The following is a 20994-nucleotide window of genomic DNA, read 5'->3' as shown; positions in this document are numbered from 1 at the left end:
CAAGCACCAATGGTGTCACACTATGTAGCTTTTGGCCATAGCTCTGAGCACTTGCACTGGTGGATTTTGGATACTGTCAAAAACAGTTCCAATCCAAAGAGAGCACTGAATGATAAGGAATCTAGATGGATCCATCGCTTACAAACTTTAGATAAACGGGGAGGTCTAAATGAGGAAATTCCGCCATGTCAATTTCTACACTGACCTTGGGGACCTCCAGGGTTATACATGATGTTTGCTGTAGACCATTTTGGAGCATAGCTTCACTTTTTCCTCCCTACCTCTCTTGGCTCTAGCCACCCATATGCCGGGATTCTGCTGTTCAGATAGCTTTTGGCCCTCCATTTGCCCTTCTGTGGCCCTAGAAATTCCCCTTTTCCATCTTCCACACACAGATGGATCTACAGCTGGAATCTCTAAAGCTACACATATTGGACAAGCCACTGTCAATTGTCCCCACAGGTAGCACATACCTTCATATAACTCAGTCCCTTTTTTAATTTCTGCTTCAATCCATTGGACTTGAATATGGACATTGACGCCTCTTTATTTTATTTTTTCTGTTGAGACTGTTTTGCGTTTTAGTATCAAGCGGAGTGTCATTCCCCTTTATGGCCACCATCACAACAATGGCGCACCCCCGGTGACCCGGACAGTATTCCTAGTTCCGGGTGACGGATTTAACGTGGCTGCTCAAGCTGCACGTCTCCACACTCGTTGGCTCTTTAGCCACTCAAATACTACTAGGATATCTTCTGCCCGATAGAGGCTGCGCCCCTCCAGCGAGGCGAATACTACCGAGAGAGCCGCCCGCCGGTCGCAAACGAACTCAGCAGACCCCCAGCGGTGACGAAGACGGCATTTGCCGTTCTCTGTTTCTATTTGAACCAAATGCCCGCCCTGAAGAGAAGACCTGAGTTCCCTCGTCGTATATACCCAAGGGTATCGGGTGAGTACATGCTTCCTTTTATTTCCATCACTGCGAGCTGTTTTAGCTCTATATTACAATCGCTGGTCTCATACAGCGCACATGACGTCTTAACACGCCTCCTTTTGCCTTTGTGTTTCTCCTATTTCAGAGACACATAGCTCAGACGAGTATTCAGCTATGTAATGGCAGGAACGCTGATTTTGTTATGTGCGGATTCCAGTGCCTAGATAAGCGCTTGACTTCAGGTACAGACCTTTATTCTTTTACTTCTGATATGTATCTTAAGTACATTTTTCACTATTTGGATCTCTGGACACGGACCTCAGAGAGACACCAATTTTATGTGACATGGATTTGTGTTTTCCTCTAGATAAGTGAAGTGCGCATATATGTTACTGGCTCCTCCGGTTATCAACACCTTCCAGAACACAGATATTATTCAATCTGGCAACTCTGCATGTGGCTTCTGATCTTGTTCTACCGCCACAGTTGAGGTAAAGATACCCCCTTGATACTGAGCACAAGATTCTAACTCGGGGGTGACTTTTCACCAGTGGGTTCCATAAAAATGTTCCCATATCTGACTCTACTCACAACTTTTTGGTTTTAATACTCATATTTATTTATTACTTTGGACGACTCTGGCACACGATTGTTTCTTGCCTGATTTATTATTTATACATTGCAATATTTCCTCACGGTGTTGGACTATGCACACATATTGTATCTTGCCATGAACAACCCTGTTTTTTGTCTCTTCACCCTGTGATGGGCTTGGGTGTTCTCTTCTTTCTTTTCATGTCTGGCCTTTTCCCCTCATATGTATTATTTGAATAGAAATTGGCACGCCCCTAGTCTTTTAGCAGTCGTGTTCGGTTGGACTTTTTAATCTTCCCAAACTCTTTTTAATGTTACTTTTTTCCACCTTCTTGCTCTCTTTTGTTTCTGCTTGTTTTTACAGGGGCTATAATTCTTGCACATCTGACTTTTTGTCCTGAGGAAGGCGTTTTCTGACTAGATCGCTACACCGAAACGTATTTCATCTTCATCTGCCTGACCTTCTTTGGCTGACAATGTTGATCACTGGACTTACATCAGCTAGGCCAGTTACGTAGACCTGTGCAGTACTGTAAGAAGCAGTAGTCTAGTGTGAACACACAAGTCAAGTTGACACTAGTCATTTATTCTTAAACCCCATAAGGAACAATAATTGGTCTTTTGTTTCCCTTTGCCTGGGGTTTCTTGGTAAATACATATGTGGATTTTCAGAACCAAAATAAGGTTGAAAACTAAGCAATGTCAAACCAAAATAGGGTGAAAACTAAGCAATGTTATAATATCCCTCTGCTACAGGAATAGAATTTATTATTCATTTCTTTTTTTCTTTTTGTGTTATTCATAGTTTTGTCCAAATGAAAACTTTGTCTTATTGGTTTTTTCCAAAAAATGTTTGTATGTTTTTTTTGTTTTACTTGTACTTAACTGATTTTGCTTTCTATCGTGCATGATTAATTCAAATGCTGACACTTTGATCAAAAGATTATATTCAAACTAATGTATTTTTTTGTAAAATAATAATTTTTGTGTAAAATGTCACGGAGGCTCTTGCACCAAAAGTTGTTTTATGTTTTCTATTAAAATAATGAGAATTATAGCCGAGACTCTGGTCAACATTCAAGTGTTAAATTTATAGCAATGATGATATGACCACTTGCTAACCAGAGATAAAATACATAGAGCCAGAGTCATTTAGGACACTCTTTGGAACTTGATAATAGAAGGTCCAATTGAAAGTGATACTTCAAGGGAAACCTTGTGTTAGACTTGTTGATTAGCCTGTGGCAATTTTTCTGTATGCTACAGTGTTGTACATTAGTAGTTGCTTATTGAGGTTAGAAAAAGTGCGGTGAGTACTGGTAATTGGTACACCGTATCACCTATATCTTACACCCTGGGGGGTCATTATTTGTTGTTCTTTGACAGGCTTTGAGGTAGCATTTCCTGCTGAAAGACTCAAGCACCTTGTCCTCTTTGGACAAAGAGTTGGAGGTGCCGCAGAAGAATACGATAAAGACTTTGAAAACAAAGATGCAGCCACAACGACTGAAGAGTGTGGCTGAGGGTGCGATGCCAGGAGGACGTGCACCCCATCCAGGAGCCGAAAACGGCCATACAGCTTCTTGTTCATCTGAGAGTTGGCCCTTGGCTTTTCCAAGACCTTCTTGGCCGAAGAGAGCACATCTTTTTGCAGAGGAATGCCAAATCGGCCCAAGGCACGCAAGGCCAGGACCTTCGCAAGCACCCTTGGCTCTTGTGGGGCCTGTTCCGGATGGGGCACTCCCGGGAACTCTGCTAAGCTCTGAAGACGGTTGTGAAAAGCTTTTACCAACACAGAAGGCTCCATATCCGGCGCACCGTCATTGTCCCCATCCACATTTTTGTCAGACGGAGGGGAGTCCGGGCCCTGCTGCGGTGTGGATGGAGGAGTCCCCACCCCTATCACCCCCAGACCTCCCACAGGTCTAGCCCTGGAAAGGGCTGCAGAGCAACCAGCATCTGGGGCAAGGGCACAGATGTTGGAGGAGCGGCTAGCGGAGGCAAAAGGAATTGGAGGAAGGGGGGGCTGCGGTACCGGGACCCTCAGAGGGACAGGGAGTGGGCCCAAAGGAAGGTGGCCTTGGAGACACCACCTGGGGTACCACCTCATTAATGAGATCCTTGAGGAATCTGGCCATCTGCGGAGAGTGCACAAGTAGAAAGAAGTGCTAAAAAAATGGCCCTCGCAGGCCGCTGGATCACAAGCGGGGGCACAGCCCTCCAGGCGCTGGCACTCCTGTCCGGCTCAAAGTGCTGAGGTACCTGGGAAGAGTACCCATAAGGCTGGACAGCATAAACATAGCCCTGGGGCGACAACCCGCCTGGACCCAGAGCCCCCGAGCCACTCCCCGAAGGAAGAGGACTGGATCCCCCTTGTGCCACCCATTCTGAGGGCGATGGGGCCACGTGAGGCCTACAGTCAGAATCCAAGATGACGACCAGTCATGCAGGCTTGACCACATGCTTGTCTGCCATTTTGGGAGCCTGCACCTGTCACAACCCTTGACCCAAAACCCCACTGGCATGCCCACATGCCAGGTAGGGCCAGGACTCAGGGTTCAATTGGGGCCTCAGGGGCCTTGCACTATCTTCCTGGACTCTCCTGGAGTCTGTCCTGGCGCCCTTGGCGCCAGGCTCATGTTCCGCATAGAAAACCTCTTTGAAGGGACTACTTTTTCTGTGGGGGGGGGGGGGGAGAGCTGCAGCCAACATGGAGGCACCCACACAGTCTAGTTCCTAGAACCAGTTTGTGCGGTGCATTGTTTTGGGGTGTGGTAGCCCGGACTACTTTACCTGGACTACTTTACAGAGGGTTATATAAACCACACCCAATTTACAGAACATGCTTCGCGTTATTCTGCAGCCAGCAGCGTAACGTTCATCGTTTCCAGTGACCTGATATCGGCGATCCTTTAACAACAGACCTGTAGAGGAGACAAAGAACATCATTATTAGTCTCTACTTACCTGCGAATTCCATCCCGCCTCTGTTCGTTGTTCGTCCATCCTTCTGCTGCTCGCGGTCATCCATCCAGTCATCAGCAGCTTCGGGACACCACGAACGCACAGGAACGAAGCAAACTGGAGGGAGAGAGAGAGAAAGACAATGTTAAAACAAGTCAACTACGGCGCTAGCCGCAGTTATCACGAGAACCTCACCTGGTCGGGCATTTCTCAGCCGGCATCATTCCGGAACACCTCGCATGCCAGAGAAGACCATCACGACCTGAAAAGGAAGAAAGAGTACAGGTTAACAAGTAAAAGACAAAGCAGCTCCGCACTTGGCGCATTACCTACCAAAATTGTAGTACGCTCTTGCGTCCTCCATTCCGGCAAGAGCCCGATCCCAGCTGCGCACTCCCGAACCTCCGCTCACCTAAGGAGGAATAAGAAAAGACATTGATCACAAGAAAGAAAGGCAAGGACAGATAAAGATTGCTGCAATCAGACTTGTCTACCTTAAAAGACACTTGAATGGGCTCGCACCAGTGAAGTTAACTTGGTCGCTCAAGCCCGCAGACGACTACGCACCCCTGCAAAGAAGGCAGGACGGAGAGCACGCCAGACATTACAACAAGCTGAGAAGAGGGCCATCGTGTCGAACCTAGGGCAGGTGGGAGGAGACTGCATCTAATCCTAAATCCAGTCCTCCTGCGCTTTCAGGCCCGACTTCCATCGAAGGCACCATCCGGGATCGGGAAGGGGTCCAGGGTGAATCCAGCAACCAGATACCAGGTGAGCGTAACAGCACCACGCCCTCGGAGGGAGGACGCGAGGGTCCAGAACCTCGTGGTGGGTCCAGCATGGGTGATGATTGTTGGCGCCCCGCCCCTGACATAGAAGCGCCAACCTCAGAGAGGGCTCCGGCAGGCCAAGGGCCCTCAGCCAAAGGCTGCAAGTCAAATTGTTCCCCTGTGTGACAACCTCAGGGTGGGCTCTGGGAGGGCTTTAACCCTCAGCCACCGGGCTGCTAGTTGTATTGGACTGCGACTCAGGCTTGGGCCTGGAACCGGAGCGATAAAGCCCCTTTCAACCTGGTGGAGAAGAAGAAGAGCGGGCCCACCCCTCGGTGGCTTGCCCGGAAGAGCCCCTCCTCAAATTCACTTTTGTGCAATAAAATCAAACCAGCCTAGCACATTATGCTGCTAATGTTGGCAAAATGCATGCTGTAAGAAGGGACTTAAACAGTTCGAAGGAGCAGTAGATTTTTAGATGCATTGTCTACTCAATACCTAACTTGACTTTGATCAAGTGCTAAACGCACAAAAGAGTTTTACTTTCATATACATGCTGAATACTGGGGAAAAAAGGAATCCAGAAAACTTTCTTTTCCTTCATTAAAATGCAGGAAAAGCTTTTATATGGCCCTTCTACTCTTACCTACCCGTTTTTTTTTCACCCCTTATAATTGTTTTAAATCATCAAAGAAAAAGACGTTACATGATAGTTTCAATGTGTTAGCAAATGCTTTCTTTAACGTGATCACAAAAAGTGCATTATAAAATTGCAGAGACCTCTTTATCACTTTAAAATAACTTACCTCCTTTGGGCACTGATTCTTACAGGAACTAAGCATATCCTTTTCACTTGCGCTTGCAGCAGCCATTTTCCTAGTAAAAAAAAAGTTGTACTTTAGCACCCATACAAAAGTACTGCATTATGCAGAACATGATCACAATGTGCAGTCCTTGTGTAAATTAAATATGTGCTAGAAATCATGAAAATAACCGTGACAAATGGAACATTTAACTTGATAAAATAGTTAAAATAAGAGCTAAGTGCGAGTGAGACATTGGCAGAGAACAAAGTGATGCAGAATGGGGTAGAGCATGCGAAAACACAAAGAACCTTTCTCGAAATGTTACATTCCAATTCGTACAATATGCAGCGTAACCCCTGAAATACGAGACCTATCAAAGCCGATGCGGGAAGGGAATGCTATAGTTGAAGGAGATCTGTTGCCCATTTCATACATATGTGGTGGCGCTGCCCATTGCTAGTTGTGGTAGAAGAACTAGCAAAGGTATCCGGTGTACGTCTGGAGAAATCACCAATGTAATGTTGCTTGTAAGTGATTCTTTTGTTTCCCTGCTGCTTGGTACATTAATGCTTTTCTCACTTTTGTGATGCATAACGTTTTTTGCTACTGTAATTTATGCCTGTTTGTACTTTACAATGAGGTTTGTTATTTTTTTTGTTTGTTTATCGAGCTTGCCTTTTGTCTATGCTGCCAAAATGAGTCTGGTTAAAAGTATAAAGGATGATGCAGACTATACCTTTCATTGGCCCATTACACCTTAACTAAAATAGTATTTTCACAGGCGCCATCTGGGAACAGTAGGGCTAGCTTGACAATGTTATGGTTTACTTGTGTGCCACATTTCCATTATAATGTTTCTATTCAGAGTGTTCTTCCTTATATGTGATGACTAGTTGCATGTAATATAGCCACTGTCCCAAATGGCACAAGAATCACTGCAAGGCTCAGAAGCAGTTTCAGGGGTCTTTAATGATATTCTTATGGGCCCTCGGGACGTCCCTCTCTCATTTTGATTTAAACATCCTCCCTAACGCAGGCGTCCCTGACCCCCAGATTAGTAGATACAGAAAGATGGAGCTCTACAGACTAAAACTACCTTCAACTAGATGTGAAGACCTAAAGGCAGAATGCCTTTTCGCACTAAGCTCCCTCCGGGACTACCCAACTTTCCCTACTCAAATCAAATAAGTGTTCTACTGGTATTGAGAATTATGCCTTGCATGAACAGCCTAACCACCTCCTATCAAGGTCACTCTCACGTCTCCAGCTCTTCTTTTCACCTTCCTTTCTCAACTCATCCCACTGCTCTTCAGTCCTCCCGCCTATTTTCTGGTGTTCTAGGGTTGTTCTCTTTGGCTTGGTGATCTCACCGAATTCTACATGGCAATGCTAAGTGGCTTTCCGGGCTGCCAAGCACCGGAGGCGCTGCATTTCTCTGTGCTCGTCTGTCTTTTTTCCGTCTCGGAGTGCCAGATGTTGCAGCGTTGGCTCTTGGTGGATGGGTCTTGGTCTGCTGGTGGTTGGTGTCTGGCACCGTCAAATTTCCCCTCAGGTACTTCTCATTGGTTTCTCTTGGGATGCAGATGTCGAGGCGAAATTAAAGAACACTGACAAGAATCATTTTGTGAAGGTCTGAGTGGAGACAAAAGTGGACTGCTTGGACACATGCTTGCACAAGGGGGCATTAGGCCCCTCTCAACTCTGGCTATTTCCCTAGGTCTCACACCCCGGGCTGAGAGGGGTTCTTATCCCACTTTAACAGGGCTAGGGTACTGGCATTGGCACACCACACATTTTAGGAAATTAATCTCTACATTATATTACAGGAGAAAAATGTTCCTTACAGATTAGCATTTTTGCAAGAAATAGTTGCAACGACATTTGACAAAAAAACTACTTGGGCAAGGATTAGACATCTGCATGTAAATCTTCTTTGATAGAGCATCTTGTGAATTTTCTCTTTCGGAAGCAAGAAGCAGTGCCCAATCTAAATCGGGCTTCAAAGGTATGCACATTATTTCTATGGCATGAATTATAGGTGATGGTTACAGAAATTAGTATATGGCTTCAGTGCCTACAGGGAGGCTAGCAATCTGGATGACAGTATCAAGTGAAAGCATTGGAAATGTTCCACATTGGCAAAGTCAATAGGTGTGGCTTTGCAATTGTAGTGGATACATTGTTTCTTGTCTTGAGCGGTTTTTACAAAAAAATCCTACCCCCTACATTTTCAAAATCAGAATTGTTGAATCTGTCCATGCTTATTTCACATAATGCATTGCACCCAATGCAGATAGCAAATGACTGATAGGCATTCCGCTGATCCATTGATTCCTTTACATAAATATTTCTTTGCAGCACAGTTATTTGTTTGATTGATGGCGGTTTTTTTAAACCCACGTATATGTCAAAAATAGAAAGAGGTGTTGCCTAAAATACTAATGTCTGCGCCTTTATGGATGTTTCTGATTTCTATTGAAATAACTTTTCTAAGAGTAACCAGATTTACAAAAATAGATTAATGATTTATTTCATTTGAAAAAATAACATAAGCTATAAATCAATGTCGCAATGTTTACCATTATGCCAATTTTGTAAATATACATTTAGATTGAGTAGTTCAATGAAGAATACCAAGTTTAACTTTTCACTTTACTCAAACGCAAATGCCTATGGGGTTTGCTGAAATGCTAAGCATGTAGATTATGAAGAACACATTACTTGCCTTTCGAAAATGGTCTTTTTGATGGATGCTCCTCCCATGGATTTCACATGCAAGATTTTCTATTTGCAGTGCCAGCTGACTTTGGAAACGTATTCATCATCGAAGCACGCAGCATGACTCTGTTCTGTGAAGTTATGCCCCCCCCCACCTGACGTGACAGACCGTATTAATATAACAGAGGCGTCCGAGACCTCAGTTGTGTCCTTTTTCCCTAGCACTCAGCAGTTGAGGGACCGCAGAACACATGAGGTGTATGAGCTATCCACCAAGGGGCGGGTGGGTTGGAAGGGCGATCAGGAATCTGTGGGAGAAACATCCATCAGAAAGAACATTACCGGGAGTTAAGTCATTTGTTCTTCTAATGGATTACTTCCTTCCACAGATTCCTGATCTATGACAGACTCCTATAGCCATAAATAAACCTGGAAGAGGGAGACGAGGAAGAGGATACCATCTAGCGAAGAAAGCTCTGGAGGACTGCTTGACCAAAGGAGCATCGTGCCCTAATAGGGAATCCAAGTAGTAAAGTTGGGCAAATGTGGGTGGTTATAGATGAGGATTAAGCCGGAGGAGGAAGGAATCCATTAGAAATACCTATTTGTGTATGGTTTAGATCAATGTCATGGGCCAGATGTTAACTCTTGCAGCATTCCAACTGTAGAATATGTTTTCACCACCAATGTATCAACAGGTGCGGACTGAATAAAATTAGCATTCATTCTAGGGAGCAGCCACAGTCGTACACCGCTAAAAATGTCCAGCCAGAAGGATTCAACAATGAACAATTTAGACCAAATAATATTCTCAAACAATATAATTTCATCCAGGAAATGGTACAGCTGGGGAAAGGTTATCTGTTTTTGTAACACTAGGTGTTTGGGACTGTTCCAAGTTATTCAGCATAACAACTATGGTATACTTGGTACTTCTGCTACTGTAGTTAAATGCACATGTCATCCAATATCATTGAATGGCGAGAAGTGTTTAGTACTTTAAGATAAAAGATGGTCTGAAAATCTACAAATAGTAACATTTGGCGGTAGGGCTAATACCGCCGGCGTTACCGCCCAACTCGTGATGAGGCCCAATGTGTTACCTTGAACATACAAGGAAAGAGTCCCAAGCATGATGCAGAGTGGGAAAGGATCACAAAGATGTCCAGTAAAAGGTCCAGCAAAAAATGTTCTTCAGTGTGGCCTGAGCAAACTCCACTTGAACCCAGGAAATAACATTCAATACATAATTATTCACGTACGTTGTGTGGAGTAGCCCAGATAGTAGGTTTGGAGGTGGTGTTGATATGTCTCGTGAATACCAATTTCACTGCCTTATACCAAAGAGAATGATTGTGGAAACCTTATTGAAGTGAAAGCGCATGGAAGTAGTAAGACTTAAGGGTATAGGACAATGTAGCTTGCAATGGAAGATTTAGGTGCTCTGCAACCCTGGGCAGAGAAACGGTAGAATAGATGAACCTCTGATAATCCAAAGAGAACCAAATGGCCTAAACATAAAAAACACACTGTAGGGGTCGTTTATCACTAAAACGAGGGCTCGAAAAATTCTGGAGTAGAAAAAGTGTAAGTAACACACCATAGTGACTAGAGTGCTCCTAGTCCACAGTCCTCTTTCCCACACTCAACGGATATCTAGGCCTCCTCTCTTGGGACTTGAGTGTGCTAAACCCAGCTTAAAATATTTACAAGCATACTGCTTTTAAAGCGGCAGGATAGTGTGGATATATGTTCAAACCACACCTCAGCTCTGATCTCTCATGGACTGTCTGGCTCAGGACAGCAGTTCTTTTGCCAACAGGCATATTAATGGAATGTACACATTTGGGAAGCAGAGATGGCTATATTAGGGAAGGAGGAGGCGGTGTTTGGACTGGAAGTATCTTAGCCACTACAGAGTAATTTATACTTGACCCTATGTCATGCTCCCCGTCCCCTATATTCATGGGTGGTTTAACAAGCAGGAAAAGATGATAAGATGGTGACAACATTAACGGAAATGCGCAGAGATTCCCGAAGTGAACACGTTTGCGGAAAAATCTGAACTGAGGCTACGGGCATCGTGCATCCTACTTATAACATCCAGTGACGTCGGCCGTCGGAGGAGGTCCTCGAGGGTGGCGTATCAACGCCATCGACGCAGGACGCAGACGCCGAAACATTTTCTGAAGCAGCACAGCTGTGGTGATTACTGTCCTAGATATGGACTACGTCGGAGGACCCAATCCCCTCGAATTTCATATTTATGCTAAATCTCCCTCACCAGCAAGACCCCCAGAACTTTTTGTGGATTATTATTCTGTGTTTCTGAGCGAGTGGGAACATTTTTCCTCACTCACCCTTTCTTTTACTCTTCCCATGGAAGTCATTTTTGGGACCCTCAATACTTTGTTTGGAATCATACTTTCCTTTAATTTTTTGGGCATCTTCATTTTACAGTGTTGCTGTGGAACCCCTAGGGCATCCATTTTTCTCTTGGGTTCCTTGTGTGAACTAATATTCCCAAGGGTAGAAGAATACTTTTGATCCTTTCTACAATTCCCATTGTGAGATCAGTGCACCCACACCTTATGTGGAGTTCTGAGGGGTTACATAGTATCCCCTCTCTCACTGCTCCTGTAACATTTCTGTTATGGGGACAACCATACCTTTATGGCTTGTGTGAGTGGATGTGTTCTACTAACTTTTGTGCGATTTTTATTCGCAGGCTGTGAAGCCAATTGCGGTAATGCATAGCAGGGTCATCATTCACCTAGAATGGTAGCTGTATTTATTTTGCCAATTTTCGTGTGCTTGTCTTTACTGGGTATTTCTTCTGCCGTCCTGGGAGGGGGAGGTCTTGGTTTGATTTTTGTCTTCAGCAGGAATCCTTTGTGAAGCCTGCCGAGGCTAAAGAGTGTCTGTGAAGGCAGGAAATGAGGGAGGAGTCCGAAACTTCTCAGTCCCTTGTCTTCAGGCATGCCTGCCTGGAACCAGTTGAAACTGGGAGGCAGGCTGCCGAGAAAGGAAAGCCATCCACCAAAGTTTGAATGTAGCATGTGCGCTGAATGGCTGGGTTTCTGGATAAATGGCCTGGATCTGGAAGCTGAAGACAAGTGGACCACTGGAGCTGAATCCGATGAGGAAGAAGAAGAGAAGACGGCTGTAGCTAATTACAGCGACCGGAGATGCCGGTCGTGTAACTGCTGCCTGTGCTGGCCCTTTCTTCTGTGTGACAAAGGAGTCTCGAAGACGATGACTCTGACCCTTAGACTGGTGGGACCAATCAGTCCTAAGAAGACCTGCATTTCGAGCCATCCCACGACGAGCTGTGACCATCCTGGGCTGCAAACCACCAATACACAGGGATCTCGAGGCCAAGTGCTGTGCAATGTTTTCCCATGAAAGAATCTCACTGAAACTTCGGTGGACTGGACCTCCAGAAGCAAGATTCCACTCCTTCAAGTCCCCGCACAAGAGTGCTGGACCGACATAGCAAGGAGAATCGATCAGACGACAACCGCTCTTCATCTGGTACTATGAAAAGGGCAGCAAATCCACAGAGCCGCGAGAAGCATTGAAGAACCCTCTGCTCGGAGCATTTCCTCTCGACTACTGCTGTACTTTCCCATACAGTGTCCTTTCTTTTGTATCAGGGATACTCCAAAGGCAGGTAACTACAGAATCAAGAGTAAGCCAAAAGGGAGCATACACCGAGCAAGAAGTACCTCCGTTTATTACAGCTGGGCAAGCACAAATCAAACAGCACAGTGGAACAGAACCATTTGATAGGAGCTGACAAACCCACCAACTGCGGTACATTTTTTATAGTATCACACGTTATTTTCATAGTCAGAAACAGTTGCGAGCAGTGTTGCAAATATTAGACATCTTAAAAAGCTGATTGGTGAGACTACGTCAGTCCACTATAACCAGATAGAGGTTAATTAGAAATGATTGGAGCAAACGATCTTACCCCTCTGTTCATTACCACCCTTACCACCCTTGTGACGCCACATACCTCCCCATTCCGCCCCAGAAATGACTTCTTAGCAATACGTAATCATGCTGACCTCCGGAACTTTATTGACCTGCAGTTGGTCAGCACACACGAGAAACATGAGACACCCTGAGCTTGTGGGAAGGAAGACATGCACACAGCACCTGACCATAGCGGTGCCTCGCGGACATCAGTGAGGACATAAAACACTGTTGCATCTCCGGGACACCAAAACTCTTCTGCTGATTGGCTCCGTCCCGCCTCGTCCCCTTGCTCCACATCCTTCTTCCAGGCCCATCTGCCAAGGGGCAAATCGAAACTGCTGGTCCCACTGAACATTTTCTTCTCGTAGCATGTGTTTAATTTGTTGCCTTCACCGCGAGCGCCCGAAAGACTGGCTCGCTGACCTTGTATGCATCTGCCGGTCCCAGTGACTGCTGTCTCCTGGGAACAGTCAGCTTGCAACATTTCTCCCGCTCACCTCTGTTGCATGGCGCTCGTGAAATTCAGGTCTGCCCGCTATTGCCGGGCCGGTCAGTGTGGAACCAGAGTGGTTTAACTACCTGTGGTTTCTGCCTCACGATGACATGCGTTATTCTACTCTTCCAACCCCTAGCTTCTGCCCCACATCCCCTTGTCGACTCGTGTCCTCCTCTTGAGTGCTCCCACCCCTGTCTTGCCCCCAGATTTCTCGAGCTGCATGTTCGCACTCCATGCATATACTACACATTGCTGCCATCAACAATGCCCCTTCCCCATCTAGGGATACTTTGTCCCTGCTGCCATCATTCCTGCAGCTGGTAGTTAGGCCCCCCTGGGCACCTTCACCACACTTTCGTCACAATGACCAAGAATACAGCGACCGGGTTCTATGCTGCTGCATCGTGAATGCACCCCTCTGCAAGTTCTTCACTGCTGAGGTATTGCGTGACATGAGGTTATACTTACTTTGAGACAGGCATGGTGTCAAGACAAACACAGACTCAAAGGATGCATTTTCAAAACCTTTATTTATAAAGGTTCCTGGGTTGGTATAATTCCTAATTGGCCCTAACACTAAAGGGATGGTTCCCGTAACTGATGTTTCTAAGGGCCATCAAAGTCTAGAAATCCAAAATAAAAATCTGTCTGTGTCTAAACCTATACTTAGCCTCACTCTTTGACAAAAATGTGTTAGGAGGTTTTTCAAAAACAAAAGGTGGTGGTTCAACAAAAATAGGAAACCAGGATTGGTTTTAGGTGGTATTCTCGCCATAGGTAGTTTGGACAGCTTCAAAAGGATGAGTTCAATCAAAAGGGATTGTTCATAGGACCTTCCCCATAGTCCAAACAATATCAATGTCTTTAATGCCTCAGGGTCCCCTTCCCCAAGATTCAGTTCCTTCAATAACACAAAATAGAAAAGCATCTACTTTGGTAGGCCTCTCAGGGTTCCCTTCCCCAAGATTAGGCCCCTCTTGAGCTTACAAGAAAACACGAGTTCAGTTCGTCAAGATGTACCTTGTTTTTCATATACAGTTCTCAAAAAGAGTTAGCATCAGAGGCTTTTGAAAAAACGTCAGGTTATTTTCTCCTCCTAAGTGCGACAACTCAGAGCCTTAACCCTTTTCTTGGATTTTCCTGCTCTTGACTTCTTGTAACCACTGGCACCTTTTTTCTTTCTTTGCCTGCACACTTGTGCTTTCTTTACCTCTTTGTGCCCACTGGCACCTTCCTTCTTGATTTCTTGTGCACACTTGCACATTCTCGACCTTTCCATGCCCACTGGTACCTTTTCCCCTTTGCCAGGTCACTTGCACTCTTCTCTTTCTTTTCAGGTCGCTTGCACCCTCCTTAACATTGTCCTTTGCCTTTGTGTCTCTTGCGCGCTCTGCTTTCAGACTTTCACTTTCTCTCAATCTGCTTTCTTTACAAGTTTTCTTTTCTTTGATCTTTTCCGCTCCGTGCCGCTTCATACATTTTCTTCTGCCCGCTCTGCTTCAGGTAGTCGCACGCTCCTTAGTCTCAATCTCTCTCTCTCTCTCTCTCCCTCCATCACTCACTCACTCAGCTGGGCAGCAGAGCAGTGACAAGCGGTTTCTCCTGGTTGTGTGGGCCTGAGTTCAGGGTCTCACCACCTGCCCCTCAGGCACCCTTGGGGCCGGCACAAGTCCCAAGGGATCAAGCAATGTTGTACCCGCCAACTGATTCATCTCTTGCAAGGTAAGCCCTAAGCCCCTCGCAGCATCAAACTATCTATCATAGCCCGATTAGATCACACGGCACATGCCGTACCTGGAATTGCATCGCACGAGCAGCTTCACTATTACTTTCAAGTCTCATTACTATACGTACTATTGCTGAAGCGAAGCATTTCTATCTGAAATAGCAATGCGCAAGCAGCTTCACTATCATTTTCAAGTCTAATGACCATGCGTATTATTGTTGAAGTGTAGCATCTCTACTATGGATATAATTAGAACGCATAACACATACATTTTAATGAACAATTATTACCCAATCAAGAGCTATAGTTAACTGTGAATAATGCTCTTTCGAATTACAATATTAGGAGTTTTTGGTTTAACACGCTTTTTCATAACACGTACATCTCAAAGAACACTCTGTACCTAAGCATGAGCTACAACCAATGATGGATAACGTCCTTTTCAAGTACAATGCCGGGATTTCTTGGACTTAACGCGCGCTTGGAGCTCTGAGCAATAGGCGCACAGCCTTCAAATGCACATTAGCATTGTTCGACCATGACATTTTTACTTAGTACAATTTTTCTTTTAATCAGGACGCCAATAGCTAAAAGAATTATGTTCTTCACAGGTGGGATTTAACCCATGACCAGGGCAACCAGCAATTTCTAATCAGATAACCATTTCCTGTCACATCCATTAGGTAAGGCCTCCACCTTCATTTGTTGGGCAATTATTTAATGTTTTTTGCCAAAGATATCAAGCCTAGAACTATTACACCAATGTTTAATCTATTTCATTTTCTTTCTTTCTCCCATTTGTCATTGTATTTGTTCACCTAAAACAATCCTCTCCTTACCCCCTCCTCTTTCTCTGTGCTACAATATATGCTACAATCACTTTGCACCTTTTTTTCTGACTGCATTGTTCTCGTTTTTGTTACAATTATGTTATGCAAACCTGTGTGCTATTGTCATTTATAATTTAATGTATATAGCCCTGATTGATAAAGGCGGAGTTGTCGCCGAAACACGTGTCTCAAATGGTGCACTTCTAATACACTTTTCACCATTTTCTTGTGTGGAGTATTATTCAATTTGGCGCTGCCTTCAGGTGGAGAAGGGCTCTTAGATCCCGGATTACTTTTCATATTGAATTGGAGCAGGGGGATTCCTCCAACTCTCCACCCGGCAGTCGACACCTACCTCAAGCGCATGTTTATTACATTTAGAACATGTTAGGTTAGTACATATATTGGTTAACCCATATATGTTGGCTCCTCCTGTGACCACTTCCTAAATGTTGCAACAACAGGTATGTCAGGTTAGTGAGCTGTCATTGGGACATGCAACAAAGTGTGAGCTAGCGCGGAAGGTGAGTGGGGATTGGTCAGAGGGTCTTCTCAGCATTGGCACTTTGGAAAGTTACCAGCCATTTGCCAATATTCAAGGTGGTGAGAATGCCCCCAAAAGTTGCATGTACCCAATAAGTTACCATCTAAGATCCTCTAGGCCTTGAGACAGAACATTAGGGTTTGAACCCGGTTTTACTTTTGTATCATCCTGCCTTCGATTGGATGGGAACAACGGTCTCCATCTGGCACAAATTAGTAGGCTTTGTCTTCCAGGTTCAGGTCACATGTGCATGGACCACAAACTTGATTTTCCTGCTTGCATTTATGAGGACTTTCAGCTTTTACACGCACAGATGTCCCATCTCGCCTGCCAACATGAAACTTTCTTTCCCTCTGTGTCCTTGCCAAGAATATGCACACTGGCTGCACTGACAGTCTGGTCTGCGCGTCTCTGTGAAATCAGCATGTCAGGTCTCCCTATGTATTCTTGAGTCCTTTCAGCACCTTCAATTCATTTCAATGCAGCTGTGGCTTCCATCTTGATTTACATGGCCGCTCATGATAGTTGCATTTAGTGCCAGCAAGCAGTTTTTATGTATTCTTGTGCAACTTGCGGTTACTGCATAGCAAGTGTGTGTCTTATCTCTAAGTCAGTCATAAGCATCTTCTTCATGTCTCAATTTAGTCTAAGTGTCTGTGTAGCTTCATGAAAGAGTGCATAAGTGCGTCATGTCGAAAACATCTATGTCATAGTCTCAGTCGTGATGTCATCAGCTTTTGCAAGGTCACATTCAGTCTACCTGCTCCATTGACTGCAAACCTATCACTTCAGTGTAGGGTCTAAATGACTGAGTGAAAAGCGTTTCTCACATCTGAGGTACATTGACGATGGGGAGTAAGGGGCCAAGAACGATGTACACCTTTAATTTCTGTCGTCGAGGTGGGAGTGGGATACGTGCAACGAGGGACACATTCATGTCTCCCTCTTCATCCTGACCTGCCTACAGCTGGCCCCACTTCTGCGTCTGAGAACACTCATGCCCTAGATTAGGCAAGAACTGCTAAAGTAGAAGGCCTCTGTAAAGAAAATAACAAGTGTTGCAAAGTACTTGCTATGTGTTGGTGCTGTAACAGAGTATTCTTGAAATAGAATAAGTTACAAGTGTTGCAAAGTTATTACTTACCTGTGAATTGCTTACTGCCATTCTGAAAAGTATTACAAAGTTATTTGCTTACCATTGAATTGTGTTCCACTATTCTAGAAAAGAAACATTGCTAGTATAACTATTATTGCTTGAAATAGAATAAGTGTAACAGTTTACTACCAATAGGGTCTGCTTACCTTGAATTGCATACTGCCATTCTGAAAGTCTAATAATGTGGTTATACTCACCTTGTTACGCTCACCTGGTGTCCACGGGGGCGTTGATCTGAACCGGCCTGATGTTACTTCTTCCAGTGATACACGGAGCGCCGAGATGACGGAGTGGACCGGGCCACCCAGCTTGGTCTGTGTGGCTCGTATGAATACTCTTCTGTAATGCAGAAAGGGGGAATTAACCACCTGTGAGGTTTAAGTTTAACCCCACCTTCTCCCCATGAATTACTTTGGGACTCCTTTAGATTCTCACCTGATAATCTGGAAAGATGAACTCTCCATCCTGCTTCAAGTGCAGGGGCGCGTAGATGACCAGTTGCCTCACTGGTGTGGGAAGTTGGCGAGTCGCAGACGGTGTTGACTCCATAGAGGTAATAGTTATAAAGAGTTCAAAACGTCTGGAATTCACTCTGTCCAATTCCCCTAGGTTGCCCTTATGGATCTGGAAAGAGTTCACGTGGCAACCAGAGATGCGCAGGTAAGTGTTTATAAAAGCTGTTTCGGAATAAAGAGGGAAGCTTGCTCTAACCTGTGGTCTTTTCCTTTTCAGGCATCCATTCGGAGGAAGATCCATGGATTGAAGCGTTTACCGCAACCGGGTAAGTCTGTAGCGGATTGTTTCCCCATAGGGGCCGGGGTGCGGCGGAGATGCAGAGGAGGTCGCGCCGACTTTAGGATTAGGTGATTATCCCTGGTGATCTCAAGTAAGTCTTAATATTTGCCTTTGTTGTCTTAGATAACTCTCTGTTGCTCACCTTATTGTTATTATGTCCATAGGTGATGAAGAGTGGCCGCGAACTGAAGATGCGCGTGATGGAATGCTGAAAATGGCAACAGGTGAGTTCAGCGCGGCGTTGCAGGAGGCGCGGCAAGAGCGTCTAATGGATTCTTTCTTCCAGGTCCAAGTCGGGAAGATGCAGGATTCAGGTGAGTATGAATAAAACTCTTGCTCTAACCTTTCCTTCTGCTTTCCTTGCAGGGTTCAGGAGCTCCGGAGTGTAGACGGGCGTGGCTGAAGACTGGAAGCTGCTGCAGGCACGGTGAGCGTTACGCTGCTACTGCAGAATAACGCGAAGCACGTGTGGCTGTCCGGGCGTGGCTTAAATAGCTTTGGAAGAAGTCCCAGGTAAGTATTCTTCCACTGCCCCACCCAGGTAAGAAAATAGTCCCTGCATTAAATAGTCCCTCCTAAGCCTCATTTGGCTTAGGTCTTCATGCAGCATGGTCTGCATCAGGTGAGTAAGCAGCATGGTCTGCTTTAGGTAAGTTATCATTAATGAGCCTGGCGCCCATGGCGCCAGGACTGCACCCAACAGCCCCTAACTGGGGCTTTTGGGCATGCTCCAAATGGCGTGATGCCTGCTTCCGGGGCTGCTGGGCCTGGTCTGGTTTCCCGGGGGCAGGCATCATGACAGCACTCCCCCCCCCCCTCAAGGCCCCTCCCAAAGTCGTTCCTCTCCTTGGCCGTGGTTTGTCTGGAAATTCCCGGTGGAACCTCTTCACCAAACGAGGTGCATGCACGTGGTCACTAGGTTCCCAAGACCTTGCCTGCGGACCATAACCTTTCCAGTCAATTAGGTAAAAGAGTTTCGATCTCACTCTTTTTGAGTCCAAAATATTCTTGATTTCGTATTCGGGTTCTCCGTCTATGAGGATAGGTTCAGGTGGGTCGGTTAGCCTAGTTCCCGGTTGCACTGGTTTCAAAAGAGACACGTGGAAGACGGGATGGATTCGCATATGAGCAGGTAGTTCCAACTCGACAGCCACCAGGTTAATAATGGCCTTGATGGAGTAAGGCCCCAAATACCTGGGATTAAAGGTCCGTTTTCCTTTGAGAGGAATGTGCTTAGTAGATAACCACACTTGGTCCCCTATCTGGTAGTGTGGTGCTTCTCTTCTAAGCTGATCAGCGTTTTTCTTGTATTTTTCCTTGGCTTTTCGTAAATGTTCTGTTGCTTCCTTAAAGGTTTGAGTAATGACTGTGTGAGGATGATCTACTGCGGGCATCTCTAAATGCTGGGGTGAATCCAAATCCGAGGTTCGAGGATGATGTCCGTATATGGTAAAAAAGGGACTGTGCCCAATTCCTGAGTGTATTGAATTATTGTACACATATTCAGCGATCCATAGGGTGTCCTTCCAATTGCCTTCAGACTGATGTAGCATACAACGTAAATATTGTTCGAGAGTCTGATTAGTTCTCTCTGTTTGGCCGTCGGTCTGGGGGTGGTGGCTAGTGGAAAGCCTGACATCTATTTGTGCCAGTTGGCAGCATTTTTTCCAGAAATGCGAGATGAATTGACTTCCTCGGTCTGAAATTAACACAGATGGAAAACCGTGTAGACGAACAATGTTTTCAAGGAATTCCTTGGCCAGGGTTGAGGCTGAGGGTATCCCTTTTAAGTGAATAAAGTGGGACATTTTAGAAAAAAGGTCCACTATTACTAGGATAGTATTGAAACCGTTACACGGGGGTAGATCCGTGATAAAGTCTAATGACAAGGTGTGCCAAGGAATCGGTGGGATGTCCATAGGCTGTAACAGCCCAGCTGGTTTTCTTTTTTGACTTTTGTTTTGGGCGCAGATGCCACAAGATAGGACAAATGACTTAATATCTTATCGCCAGGTGGGCCACCAGAATTGTTTCTTGATTTTAGCTTCGGATTTTGTAATACCGGGGTGTCCCTCTAGTAACGTATCGTGATAATGAGAGATGACTAGTTCTTGTAGTTCTTTTTGTGGCAGAAATAGACGTCCTCGGTAATATGGTAGTTCATTGGTGATGCAGAAATCTGGGCCTTTCTTGGCCCAATCTTGTAAGGCTTGAGGATCAAAGAGCTGCTGGACAATCCCTTGAATGTCTTCTACTGTCTGTACTGAAGTTATACCAAGAATTCTCTGGTCAGGGATTATGGGTACAGGTTCCAGGGTCACTTCAGTCTCTCCCATTCCTATTCGGGATAAGGCGTCCATTTTAGCATTTTTACAACCGGGCCGATAAGTTATTACAAAATCAAATTCGGCAAAAAACAATGCCCAACGGAGTTGACGTGAAGACTGGGCTTTGGCTGTTTTTAGATATTGTAAATTTCGATGATCGGTGATAACCGTGATGGTGTGCCTGGCTCCGAGTAGATAGTGTTGCCAAGCTTTGAAGGCGGACTTGATAGCTAACAGCTCCTTATCAGTAATGGCATAGTTTAATTCAGGAGCCGAGAACTTTTTTGACCAAAAGGCCACTGGGTGAATCTGGTTTGTTTCGGGATCTTTTTGAGAAAGGACGGCTCCCAT

General features: G+C 45.3%; 1 protein-coding gene across 3 annotated transcripts in view; it reads right to left on the bottom strand.

Moving 5' to 3' along the window:
• The window catches only part of NFXL1 (nuclear transcription factor, X-box binding like 1), a 1058117-nt gene that overhangs the window by 157895 nt on the left and 879228 nt on the right, over positions 1 to 20994 (bottom strand). For all 3 annotated transcript variants that reach the window (XM_069631709.1, XM_069631710.1, XR_011282282.1), the window contains one exon: positions 6068 to 6137. In XM_069631709.1, coding sequence (XP_069487810.1) covers positions 6068 to 6137 — 70 coding nt within the window. Of the gene's footprint in view, positions 1 to 6067; positions 6138 to 20994 lie in introns of those variants that run through there.

The sequence above is a fragment of the Ambystoma mexicanum genome, chromosome 6q, assembly GCF_040938575.1.
Source record: "Ambystoma mexicanum isolate Mex_15411 chromosome 6q, UKY_AmexF1_1, whole genome shotgun sequence".
NCBI classification, from domain to species: domain Eukaryota; kingdom Metazoa; phylum Chordata; class Amphibia; order Caudata; family Ambystomatidae; genus Ambystoma; species Ambystoma mexicanum.
This window is presented reverse-complemented; position numbering and strand designations above follow the sequence as displayed.